The 12476-nt window shown below is 35.8% G+C and overlaps 1 protein-coding gene across 2 annotated transcripts; it reads right to left on the reverse strand.

Moving 5' to 3' along the window:
• Window positions 1-1969: 1969 nt before the first annotated feature.
• Window positions 1970-11715, reverse strand: LOC125208905 (uncharacterized). 2 transcript variants are annotated; one of them, XM_089068056.1, is made up of 20 exons: window positions 11586-11715; window positions 11323-11477; window positions 10525-10671; window positions 10354-10444; window positions 10114-10232; window positions 9456-9646; window positions 9152-9362; window positions 8359-8599; window positions 7977-8228; window positions 7562-7668; window positions 6400-6502; window positions 6068-6255; window positions 5576-5922; window positions 5130-5223; window positions 4842-5060; window positions 4504-4743; window positions 3597-3806; window positions 3061-3330; window positions 2728-2931; window positions 1970-2541 (listed from the first exon to the last, which is right to left on the reverse strand). In XM_089068056.1, the coding sequence occupies exons 2-20, from the start codon at window positions 11467-11469 to the stop codon at window positions 2377-2379; spliced, it is 3546 nt and encodes a 1181-aa protein (XP_088924182.1). In that variant the 5' UTR covers window positions 11470-11477; window positions 11586-11715; the 3' UTR covers window positions 1970-2376. The 2 variants fall into 2 exon arrangements, with proteins under 2 accessions (XP_088924182.1, XP_088924181.1); XM_089068055.1 differs by having other exon boundaries at window positions 11323-11485; window positions 11586-11710.
• Window positions 11716-12476: the final 761 nt, after the last annotated feature.

Here is a 12476-nt window from a genome sequence, read left to right on the forward strand (position 1 = left end):
TCAAGAAACAATTCGTTTAAAAATTAATAACTGAAAATTTAACCGAATTTTTGAAACTCTGATTTTGATTGAAAAACCGAGATTTCGCGGAAACTGGAGAGTACAATTTTCTCTCTTCTTTCCTTCTAGACGTCTTCCTCAATTATGGACGGATTCTTCACAAAAGAGAGTTTTATATGTTTTTCTTTTACCTATGGACCAATTCTATTTAGATTTCTTCGGAGCCCTACCCAATTATATTGCCATAGATATCAACAATTAAGACTACTAAAAATCAATATTTGTAATTATTAGTACTATTTTTTATATCAAATTATTTACCGATTTTTCTTAATTCGACCGATTTCCTATTGAAATAATACAATTCTATTTGAGCCAGTATTCGGACTAAGGCACAAATAATTCACGGTTAGCCATGTAAAATCAAAATTTACCAAAGCAAAATTGTACGCTTTTTAAAGTTTACAGGAAATATCAAATTTGCTCAAAGTTTAGGGTTATAAGAGCATCCCCATCCGTGCTTTTAAATAAGAGTACAGAGGTGGACCCGGACCCACTTTTACTCCATGTCCTTAGGCAAGAGCACAACACCCGCATTCATGTTCTTCCGCAAGGAAAAGCTCAATGGTCTCACTATTCTATTATTCAATTTAAATACTTCAATTACTAAAAACATTTCTACAATAAAAATATATTAAAATATAAAAAATACATAATTAAATCCTAAAAAATAAAAATTACATAATTAAAATCCTAGAAAATTGAAAAATAAATTAAAAGTGTGTAGAAAACGGATATAATTTATTGGAAAGTGGGAAAATGTTTTTTTAATTTAAAAATGATTTTTTATTAATTTCAAAAAAAAATAAAAAAAGAAAAAATTAAATTTGCCAACGGCTATGCCGTTGGCCAATCGCAGTCCGCCACGTAAGCCTGCTCAGCGACACGGACGTACTCTTATTTAAGAGCATCGCCGTGCCGCAGGCACGGACGGACAGCTTACCGCTGCGGATGCTCTTAAGACCAGTATCACTTTATTAAAAATAAAGAGAATAACATTTTTAGTCTCTGGGCTTGCACCAATATCATTCACGATCCCTATTCTGTAAAAATTTCATCAGACGTTCCTAAATATTGATATAATATCGTTGAAAGCACTTTTATATTTTTAAGATGTTTTTGGACAAAAATACCTTCAAGCTAGCTATAAGGTTATTTATGTTTATTTCATGAGAGAGGGAACTGTCATTTTAGTTCTCCTTCATTTCTTCATGTATGTGCCATGACGAGCAAGTATTTGCCACATACGTTAACGATTTCTCTTGGAGGAATACAGTAGAAATGAAAAAACAAAGTGTAAACCAAATAATGGTTCTCTCTCATGAAAAAGACATAAAGTTTTAAAAGTGCAAAAGATCTTCGATCGATATTATCAATATCCAAAAAGTCGCCAATTTCGCAAATAAATACTATTTCCTAGGACATTCGAATTGGATATCCCTGTAAAACAAGAACCGTACCCGCACCATCGAATTTCCTTCTATATATAATCTTTGATAACACATCAAAATTCCACCATCAGAGCAGTTCCGACCCAGAGGAAGCTACTGGCTTTTGGTGAGACGAGTAACAACACCGGAGGTTATCAGCAGGACTGAGATTCCATACCAAGGGCCTCTCTGCTTAGTCATAGGAAATGTACAAGATTGGAAGCCAAGGATTTTGATCGGAGCTTTCATCTGATTTTGGAATAACAATTGAGCTTCTATAAGAAAGAAAAGCACCATATCTTGTTCAAAGAAACTGGTAAGTAAATGCTGGTCAACTTTTATTCTCTTTCACTTAATCTTCAAATTTCATGTTCAAAAGAAATACCTCAAATAATACGAGATAGAGTGAGTAATAGCATAGTTAAAACAAAATTTCACCATGTCTACTTTATCAAGATACTTTATGGAGAGGCAAGTCATACATGCTAGTACAAAATTCTTTTGTCAAAAGTCAAAATGGCAAGTCATACAAACTACAAAGGTTTATAATTTGGTACCATCTAATGAAAATGATAGGTTCCAAATTAAGTCTTCAAAAATAGCTTCTACAAAAAATTCTTCAACTCCAGATATATCACGCTATGTATACAAGAGTACACCGAAATATGGATCATCATCCATCAAATATCTAGACTGATGAGAACGACATAGAGCGTAACACGCCTTCTATAACGTTGCTTTTAACCTACATATCCGTCTGCTTCTCGATGAAGGGGGCTTTCGACTTCATACTGCCGAATGAAAGTCACTCACAGAGGTTACAACAAATGCATTTCAGTAAGGCACATGAAGCCAGCAAAAATCTGGTTACCCAACCCATTCATGGTCATGATTGTGGGTTCCTGCGGATTTTCTTCTTCATTTTGTCCTCTTCTCGGTACCTTACCCTTCGTTCCTCACGCTGTCTCTTCTTCGAGATCTGCTCTTCCTTTGCTTTCTCCACTGCTAACAACTTTCTCTTTTCCGCCTCCGTTCGTTTACGTTTTCTTGTCTGCAGAAAGGATATCCCCGAATCCCGAATTAATAAAATTATAAATTAAATGACTGAAAATTTAACACTAGTCTATGTTGAAGAGAGAAGTTTTCTAATGGACATTTACTTTAAGCGATAGGATTGATTAAAATCTAGCTAAAAAACAACTGCAGTGAAATATTTGTAATTCCATAAAGCTATTACCTTCTCGGTCTTAAGGAGTTGAAGGTGTTGGACAAGTTTGTGCACTTTCCTTTCATGAGGCTCCATGACCACAGCTCTCCGGTTCTCAAGCAATGGCCGTTTTCGTGGAGCTAAGTCCTTCGGTTTTGATGCGAACGGCAGAGCTGCTTGTAATGACTTGGGGATGACCAATGGATTGAACTTCCTCGGCCTCCTTTCAACAGGCTACAATCACAATGAAGGGGGTAAGTAAAATACTCAGGCAAGTGAAATCCAATCTCTAAGTATAGGCTATGCAGTATCAATTTCTGATGGAATAGGACTGTGACGAGTGTAGCAAGAAGAAATTCTCACCCTGTAGAGAGAATCCTTGTTAACTGGCACTTGAAGATTATGTTCCCTCCTTAACTCGGCAACTGTTTTCATTCCCTGCCACGTCTTATCACGTGGCTGCAAGGCTGTTGTCAGAGGGTTGTAAAAGCGAGGGACTTCCACCTGAATCCAAGCACGCAAGAAAACAGTGTCGCCCATTTTAATTTTATCCTCGAATGTGCATCTAACGATGGCACCCTCCTTACTGCCGCCCTTCTTAGAGGGCTTGTTAGAAATCTCTCCTTTAGCAGCCTAGAATGAAATTCAGATCCAAAAGAGAACATCTTTTAGAATAAGGTAGACAGAGCATGAAACACGGAAACGAAAAATTATGAATTTCCTGACATAAATATAAAGTAATAAACAGCAAAAAAGTATAATCCACCTGCAGGCTGCAGCCATACGAAGTTTTTTAGACATCAACAAAGGAAAGCCTTCCTTACTAGTTTTTGATACTTTCATCCTCATGTATTGTTTCAATTACTAGCCTAGGTAACTGATATGGAGAAAAAAAATACCTTCTTCACTTGACCGCGAATTCCACTAACAGTTCGAACAGAAGCACCTTCAAACCTAGCTATTTCAAGATCTGAAGTAAACATGTCCTGAATGAATGCCGTCTTCTTGAAGATTTTACAGGGAGTACCGACTAGCTTGAGCTTCTTCATTATCTTTGCAGCATGGTTGAACTCTAGGACTGTAGCAGTAGCAGTAATCCTAAATGATGCCTGAAGGCAGGGTACCAAATAAACAATTATTGCTACAAACTAGAAATATGAACTGAACCAAATCTCAATAAAATTATACTAATCCTCTTATATGGCAAGTAAAAGGCACGTTACACTACTTGAGTGATCATTAGGGGCAGATACAAACTATTATTACTCAAAATGAGGTAAAAGAATCATATCCACAGTACTGTGGCAATATACAAACTTTAAAACACAGCCGAATGCAAGTTCTGTATAATTGTTTATATTGATCCAGAATAAGTTGAGAAACATTAGAATTGAATCTAAAACACAAGCCAGTAATCCACACAAACAAATTTCAAGCAATGTCTATGCGGAAAGCAAATCTAGTAAGAAAACTAGGTAATAACCCAACAGCTCTAATTCGTCGAGAACTGAAAAAACATGAAAACTTTTCAGTCTGATTTTCAGAGAATTTTCCTATCTTTAAATTGTGAAGAATGAAGTCATGCTCCAGTGGCAAAAGATCCCGTAATCAATAAAGTGTGGCTCTTTTGAGCACCACAACATTGAACCATGAATACCAGCACATGTGAAATTTACCCAAGTTCCAACACACTGATTCTGATGTTATCTGTAGGTATTACATGCAGAAGAAATAGGAGAATTTTCTTTAACATGCCTACACTGATACTCGTTTCAGAATAAGCCCCAAAAAATTACTACTAGTTACCTGATTATTTGATAAGTTCTGTATAGCAACAACCCCAGTATGAGGAGGAGCAAGTGGGCCCCAAAACATTGCCAGACAATGCATATGTTCTGGAGTGTATTTGAGCATGCGAAGACGACCGTTACGGTCCTCAATGGAATATATCGGTACAGTTTGGTAGCGTCTCCACCCAATAGACATGATTATAGGGTCTCTAGTCTTCAATACTTTTTTGTGCCATCGATGCCGCTTCAACCGTACCTTTAGGCATAATTGTTGAAGCCAAAATAAGATAAAGAAATACTTATAAAACACATGGCATCAAATGGGTTATATTCAGTATATTCTCTAATCCCTACCTGCATATATCCAACACTGTCCTCCCCCAAAGCAAGGCCACCAACAAGAATCGGATGAAAAGGATTGAAATTATCAACCATTTCATAGGGCACGTCACGAACTTCAATTCTAAGGTAGGTCCCAGTTCTAAAACCTTCTATCTCAACACGTTTATCTTCATCAACATCGGCAAGCTCAGCAATGTTTGTTTGCTTCTGCAGTTCCATTTTCTCTTTTAACTACATGAATAGAGAGTGTAAGTACCCACTTGGAGATGGTCATACAAATAAGCACAAGAGGAGATTTACTGTGTCAGAGTATCCATCTCCATTGCTTTGACCACGATTATTCTTGGTGTCATCGTCGCCATCATCTTCTTCATCAGGAGCGCCTGAACCATTGTATGTGAGGTAGAATTAAGGACACAAATGTCAAAATATAGAATGCTAGGAAAATAGCTCGACAACATTCCAATCATCTGGTAATATTGACAATCCTAAATCAGAAAGATCTCAAGAGCAAGCACTTCACAAGCGCCATAAGATCAAGTTGCTGAAAAGGTACACATATGACATGATTAAGTTCACCACTAATTAGTTGGCAAGCACAACTTCAATAAATGAGACTGGACATCTAAACACAAAGGAACATCAAAAAGCATGTTTGGTAGGGTAGATAACTCATCTAGGGCCGGAATTCTATGAACAAAATCTACCCTACCAAACATACATAAGTATCTAACTGCAAGGAAGGATATTGAGCATCAAATTTTGCACGAAGAGCCAACTTTTTCAGCTTTCGTTCCTCAGCAGCCAATGCATCATCCTTGTTGGAGTTGCCAACATCATCTGCATGATCTCCCTCGTACTTTTCACCTGTTTCCAAGTCTTCAAATTCACCATAGACTTCATCATCTTCACCAACTGTTCCTTCCGAGAGTTCGTTCCTCAATTTTGCATTCGACCAGTTTCCGGTGACAAAACGATCACGAATACTTTTAATTAAGTCCTCATTCTTCCAATCCTTGAGGCTTCCAGTACTTACAAATTTTGAACAGTCATCGATGTCAGCATCGTTGTCATTTATTCCTTCATTTGATTTCTATACACCAAATAATAAGAGCAGTTAAAAGAAAGAAACTTGGGGATTATTGAACCAGACTGACACAAAAGGCTCAAAAAAATTGATACAGTTATTTATGAGCAGTTCAGAAAACAGAGAACTGAAATAACATATAAAGGTGAACCTTTTTTCCTTCCCCTTTGGGCTTAAAAAATTCTTCGTCACTTTCCTCCTCAATGGCATCCTTCATATCATCTGAAGATTTTGATCCAGCCATCCCATAAACAAGTTGCTCAAGATTAATATTCCGTCTAGAGGCGGTTCGTTCTAACAAGGACTCCTTCCATTTGGAAATGTTCCCCATCTCATCTTCTGTGACAGCATCCATACACAAATAAGCATTAAGTGTCAATTTTAAAAAGAGAGGTAATTTTTTGGAAAACGGATATAATATGAAGACCATAATTCATAAACCACCAAACTCAGGATCTTAACCAAAAGCAAATATATAGTTACCTTCTTTATCTTCTGAAGAACCAGAATCAGAAAGCATGTCTTCATCGTCTTTTTCTGTTTCATCACTGTCACTTGAATCTGAATCATCATCTTCACCAGAATCCTGAAGTCACCATTTTTTTATGAGAAACCCAAATATGTTACTCCCTCCGTCCCACTACAAGTGATGTGTTTTCCCTTTTTTGGCTGTCTCATTGCAAGTGATTGATTTCTGTTTTTAGCAAAAAAACAATACATTTACTCTCTTACTTTATTCCCTCTCCTGCTATACTTTCTCTGTATCTCTCCTATTTTATTCTCTCCACTTAACACAATAAATATCATTTTCTTCCTAAAGAAATCAATCACTTGTAGTGGGACAAAGAGAGTACTAAATAACCATAATTAAGGTCACAAGCATCCAACAAATTACTAGACATGCAAAATGTATGTTAAAACATTGAATTCCACTGATGTCATTCACAAATAGATGCTGCATTCAACCCCAAAGAATTATATACTGCAGCCCAGATATTTAAAATCTCCATTCGAATACTATTCACTGAAAACATTACAACCCATGGTACATATACAAAGATCTAAGTTGCATAATGAATCCAACACGTGTATGTTTCCGTTCTTCATTTAAGTCTAGCATGAAATACATAGCTGTTACAAGGCAATAGTTAATAAGTGTCAGAGACATGGCATCATTATGTCTGGCAGTCCTCGAAAGGAGAAATTTCTTGAATGTACTAGCAACCTATAAGTGGAAACTTGTCATAGAGAGCTCAACTAGCTAGATTCGAAAGAACTATGTTCCAATAACTACAATTCAAAGCATATAAGTAATACTTTGTCAACTGTGGTTAGCCTCATAAGTAACTATACAACATTGTCAGATTGTGCAATATGTGACCTTATTTCAATCACAAATAATAAGACCCATATCCAAGTACTTTGATGCACTCACTTGACCCGTGACTAGCAATGAGCCACATCCAGACTTATGCACTAGAAAGAATTCCTGAACTGATTAGATGCTCAGATGTGTCATTGCTTTATATTGAGTTTTCTAATTGATGCACCCCAGATTGCATATTTTGCATTTACCTGGTTAATAGCAAAGGAAATTTAAAAGTCTCAACAGATCCGAATGTATAGTTACTAGCAAAAAAATTACCTTATTATCAATATCCATTTCATTTTCAAAAACAGCTTTTCTCCTCACCCTTCCCCTATCCAAATCAATCTCTTCCTTATAGTTGCTTTGTGTCCGATGATCTTTCTCTGGTGCATTGAAGGCTTCCTCATTAGAACCATAACATATACTCCCTATGTCCCACTATAAGTGAGGCATTTCTATTTGGCTGTTGTTTTGCGAAAATGATAATAAATAGTTAGAGTGGAGAGAAAGTAAAGTAAGAAAATAATGTAGATACGTCTCTCTTCTATATTATTTTCTCTCTTACTTTACTTTCTCTCCACGTTAACTGTTTATTATCATCTTCGCAAAACAACGGCCGAAAAGAAACGCCTCACTTATGGTGGGAAAGAAAGAGTACTAGATTTTAAAGATGGTTGAACTATATCCCTACCTAAGGATTCCGGATCATTTTCATCATCAGTATCATCCTCTTCATCTGAATCACTATCTTCATCTTTAATGTCAGATTCATAGTGATCTACAGGCTCCAATAGTACATCCCGACCAACTGCTTCTGGAGCCTCAGATATGTGAGGCTTTTTACCAAAAACTGAGATATTACTTTTTTCCAACTTCTCATCAACAGAATATTTAGTGTTCTGCAATGATTTAACCAATTCAACACCAACATCACGTTGTTTTCCTACGAGAGAAAAAGCATCCGTTAGATGAGAGGATATATTCAAGATACGAAGCATAGGATAGATTACAAAAGGCACAAAATTGATATTCACAATTTTGCCAAATCAAGTTAAACCAACTAAAAAGTTAACCTTTTTCTGACCCATCTGGATTAGCTCCGTCATCTTTGGAAAACTGTACAAAGTGGTCATTTATATTTATGTAGACAGCATCTTTGTCATAAAGTAGTTCCCCTAATCCAGACATAGGGGCATAAAATAGCTTTTCCTTATCACGCAGTCCCTTCTTTTTGGCAACTGAGGGAAGAGGGCAAGGATCGGCCAATGCTGAAACTCCAGACAAATGATAATCACCCACGCCAGCAATATGTGCCTATTTCAAATTATTGATTAGTAATATGTGAGAGTATAAAGTGAAAATAAATGACAGGCTCAGTTATCCAAAAACGCAACAATTAGAAACCAGGGCATGTCGATACATGGACAAAATAACAATAACTTATGAATGAAGATACAAGCATTGGAGACCTGAAAATTTTGAGATAGACAATTTAAGCAATAGTATCTCATAAGTGCTAATCAGAACAATCTTTTTTATGGGGATACAACATAACTGTCTTGTAACAACCATCATAGTATAATGAACAAGTTTTTAATAATATTTCTTGCACTGTATAGAGAATACAAGAGAAGTGAAGAGTGGAAAAGAAAAAGAGCCTGTGCATATAAATTAGAAAATCAAATATAATAACATAAATTAGATATAAACTACACGCTGTTACAAAATATATGGTCACACACAACTGATATTAAAAGAGAAAAAAACATGGCTAGAGACCAGCACACAATCTAAATATTGAAATTGCACACGCACTTGGACAGAAACTATTAAGTATGAAGATGGAAGGGTGACCAAACTATGTACCTTTGTACCCTTCTTCATATTGCAGCCTCGTAAGTATCCATACAACGTAACATTTCTGTCACATTTGCTATTCATGTGAACCTTCTCTGGGTGTGTGACATCTTCAAAACGATCTACTAAGATGTAAGGGTGAGAAGCTCTCCATGACAAGGGGGGGAATTTCATTACAGAAATAAACCTTGCTAGATTATGTACTTCACGTTTGGTGTACCTGCTCACAGATAAGCAAAAATAAAGAACCGTGAGATGACAGTTATCAACTGTCAAACGATCAATTAGCAACACAGAACAGGAAGTTACTTACTTTCCATGAATAAGGCCAGATAAGTAAAATAATTTTGCTCCATCATAGATCTCAGTCCAAAAACGGTGCTTGAGTCGTTGTTTTGTTTTCTTAAGTTTTTTTACATCCTCAAACTTGTCCAGGTGAGTAAGAACACCCATTACTCTGGGAAATCCATGGTTTTGTAATATGTTAAGAAACTCAAATGTTTCCTGCAAGCAAAGTTTAACAAATGATATGAAAATGGAAACAATCAGTTCACCAAAAGGAATAGCCATAAAATGGAATATTAGCTAATCCAGAAGAAAATGCTAAACATAAGATCATGGAGCAACTATATAATTCTAATATGAGGTCCCTCTAAATAATCCAAAGATAATGAGGAACATATTAGGATATGCATATCAGTTATTAGTTGATCCTAAGTCCAAACAGGATTCCCGGTAGTGTTTTAAACTCAAAATCTTCTTGTTTAGCGACGCAGTAAGCTTATTTCCTATTTCAAAATAATCCCAAAGAGACAGGAATAGAATAGCTAAGCACCAAAAAGAAATTTTACGCATCATGCTAGCATCCTCTTAGAATTTGAATTTTGTATACGCTTCCCTTATTCAATTGTATACGCTTCCCTCAAACAGGATTCACTCTACAAAAGGAAAAGGAGGATATTGGGGCTTACCATCTCAAAGCCATAACTCCCATCAATAAGTAGCAAAGCTAAATCAGCAAACTTGGCACAATCTATCATCCCATTGATATCATTTGGACACTCCACGAACTGCAACCTCCGTTGTTTTCCTATATCATAAAGTCAATTTATCAATCAATAACCATTTGACAGCAATGACAGTCAGAAAACTTAATTTGAGTTTTCAGTTATTAACTTGGTCAGAAACGACTATTAGACAAACAAATCAACCTGACACGATAGTAATTGGTCCTTGGACTTCAGGTAAGTTGTGCTTTGTGTAATGTTTTACCAGACACTTGATCAACAATGACTTCCCCACCTACAGTAAACCGAAAGTTAACCAATGAAAATTCAAAATAGATATGCGGCCAAGGGTCAGTAAATCTCATTAGCACAGACCTGAGGAGGTCCCTGGACTACAACAACAAATGGAGCGGGTTCTCCTATATTCCGATCAATTGTTGGTAAATGAAGCCTTTTCTGCTCCTTCTCTGTAGCTCGTGATTGGAGCCGCTTGGCTTTCTTAGAAGAAGTGAATGCAAATGCCTAAGGAAGGGAATGCATTAATATAAACAGAAAAAAGTAGGTAACGAGTATTCTTGATATTTTAAGACAAAAGAACCCTTATTCTATCAAAATATCCAATATAAAAATTCGAACAATTTCCCATAGTTAAGAATTGACTAAATGAGAAAAAAGATACTGGGATGCCCAAAAAAATGAGCAGCAAACCCCATGAATCATATGTTTATTACAATGGGGAAAGAATTTTCTAAATTCTGATTGATTGGGCATACTGTGGCCATTCTTTTAAGTAATATATCTTGAAATACCAGATAATACTTTCTTAAGACAGTTTTGGATGGGATCTCAATCCAAAGTTGGATCCTGCTACAAGGAAGTGGCTTTATTTTAAAATAAAGAACAAAAGAATGGAAAACAAGTGGTATTCCATAACCATGGTATTCAATAGAGTTTCATTTGAATGCAAAAGCAAATGCCAATTGAAGTGAATGCATTGATATAAACAGAATTAATCACTATAACCTAATTCACCAATTTACTCACTAGCACAGAGAACTCATACTAAGCTAAACCGTGACAGCAACAAAATATTACAGTGCAATACTCAGCACAAAACCACAGCCTGAATCTCATGTGGCATCATAAAGGCTACTCAAACACGAAATGAGATACCTTAGGATTGTTTATCTTCTGCTGCTCCTTCGAAAGGCCTTCGGTTGAATTCGGCTTCGACTTGGATTTCTTCTTGGCGGAAGCTCCGGATTTTCGAACCCTATGAGACTTGTGCGGCAGCTCGCCGCCTTCCCCGTCCTTCCCCATGCTCTCGGCTGAAATCCTTTTTTATGAAGAAATTTATGCAAGCAAATAAACCAAATTTGAACTAGCACCAGTGTATATACATTAATTGTTGTTACAGATTTCTAATTGGCAACTACCTGGAGTGAACGGCGGCGCTGGAGGAGTGAACGGCGGCGTTGGATAAAAAAGCCGAGTGGTGAAGGTGAAGGTGAAGGGGGTGGCGCCAATGTGATGGAGAAATCAATTTTGTTGGGCTTTTGATTCAATTTTCTTACTAGGGCTTTGCTCGTTTCTATTTATATTTTTTCAAATTAATTTCATTAAGGCCTAACTATACTATTACTTCTTTACTATGTTTTCCATAGGAAAATCCACCGATAAATTATTAGTACTATTAATAATTATTATATTGATATTATTTAAGTATTTTTTAATGCTAACTACGATAAATTCTAGCAACATTCCAATCAGAAAAATTGGACACGTTTTTATCCAAATATTCATCTTATTTATTTTGATTTGTTAATTTATTTATTTTATTTAATTATTGTTCTGATTAAATCAAAATTTAAAATTCTATGAATAATTTTTCAAACTTTCTAATTTGAAATCTAATTATTTAAATTTTCAAAATTTGGAGTGTAGCACTCTCACACATAAAAGCTAGCCTCTCTAAGTATGTTATTTCATTCGTCCAAGATAAATAAGACATTCTATAGGACAAGAATTAATGGTGCGGACAAGATTTGAATAAATGATGCTTAGTGAATTAAGTATACAGAAAATTTACTTTTTTCGTTCCGTTTTTGCGGGAAATCATTTACTTCAATTTTGCTTTTTGATTTATTTACAATTATCTCATTTGCATCAATTAGCCTTATATTTTAAATGAATTAGATAAGAAGCGTAAACATCGACAAAATAATACTCCACTAAATAATCTATTCAAGGTTCGGAGAAAATTCAAAATTGGGAAGTATTCAAGATTTGATGCTTGTTCACTTCCCCTTCTCATCGGGGCAAATACT

Source organism: Salvia hispanica, chromosome 3 (assembly GCF_029641045.1).
Source record: "Salvia hispanica isolate PSC_SH4W2 chromosome 3, Shi_PSC_v1, whole genome shotgun sequence".
Lineage (NCBI taxonomy): Eukaryota > Viridiplantae > Streptophyta > Magnoliopsida > Lamiales > Lamiaceae > Salvia > Salvia hispanica.

Bases quoted from the DNA above. Each gene is read 5' to 3' on its own strand.
- LOC125208905 (XM_089068056.1), bottom strand. From the start codon at position 11,469: ATGGGGAAGGACGGGGAAGGCGGCGAGCTGCCGCACAAGTCTCATAGG. The intron at 3,807-4,503 runs GTAACTAGTAGT...CCCTGCCTTCAG, and splicing joins AGAACTTATCAAATAATCAG to GCATCATTTAGGATTACTGC. The intron at 3,331-3,596 runs GTATTTTTTTTC...ATTTCATTCTAG, and splicing joins TTCGCGGTCAAGTGAAGAAG to GCTGCTAAAGGAGAGATTTC.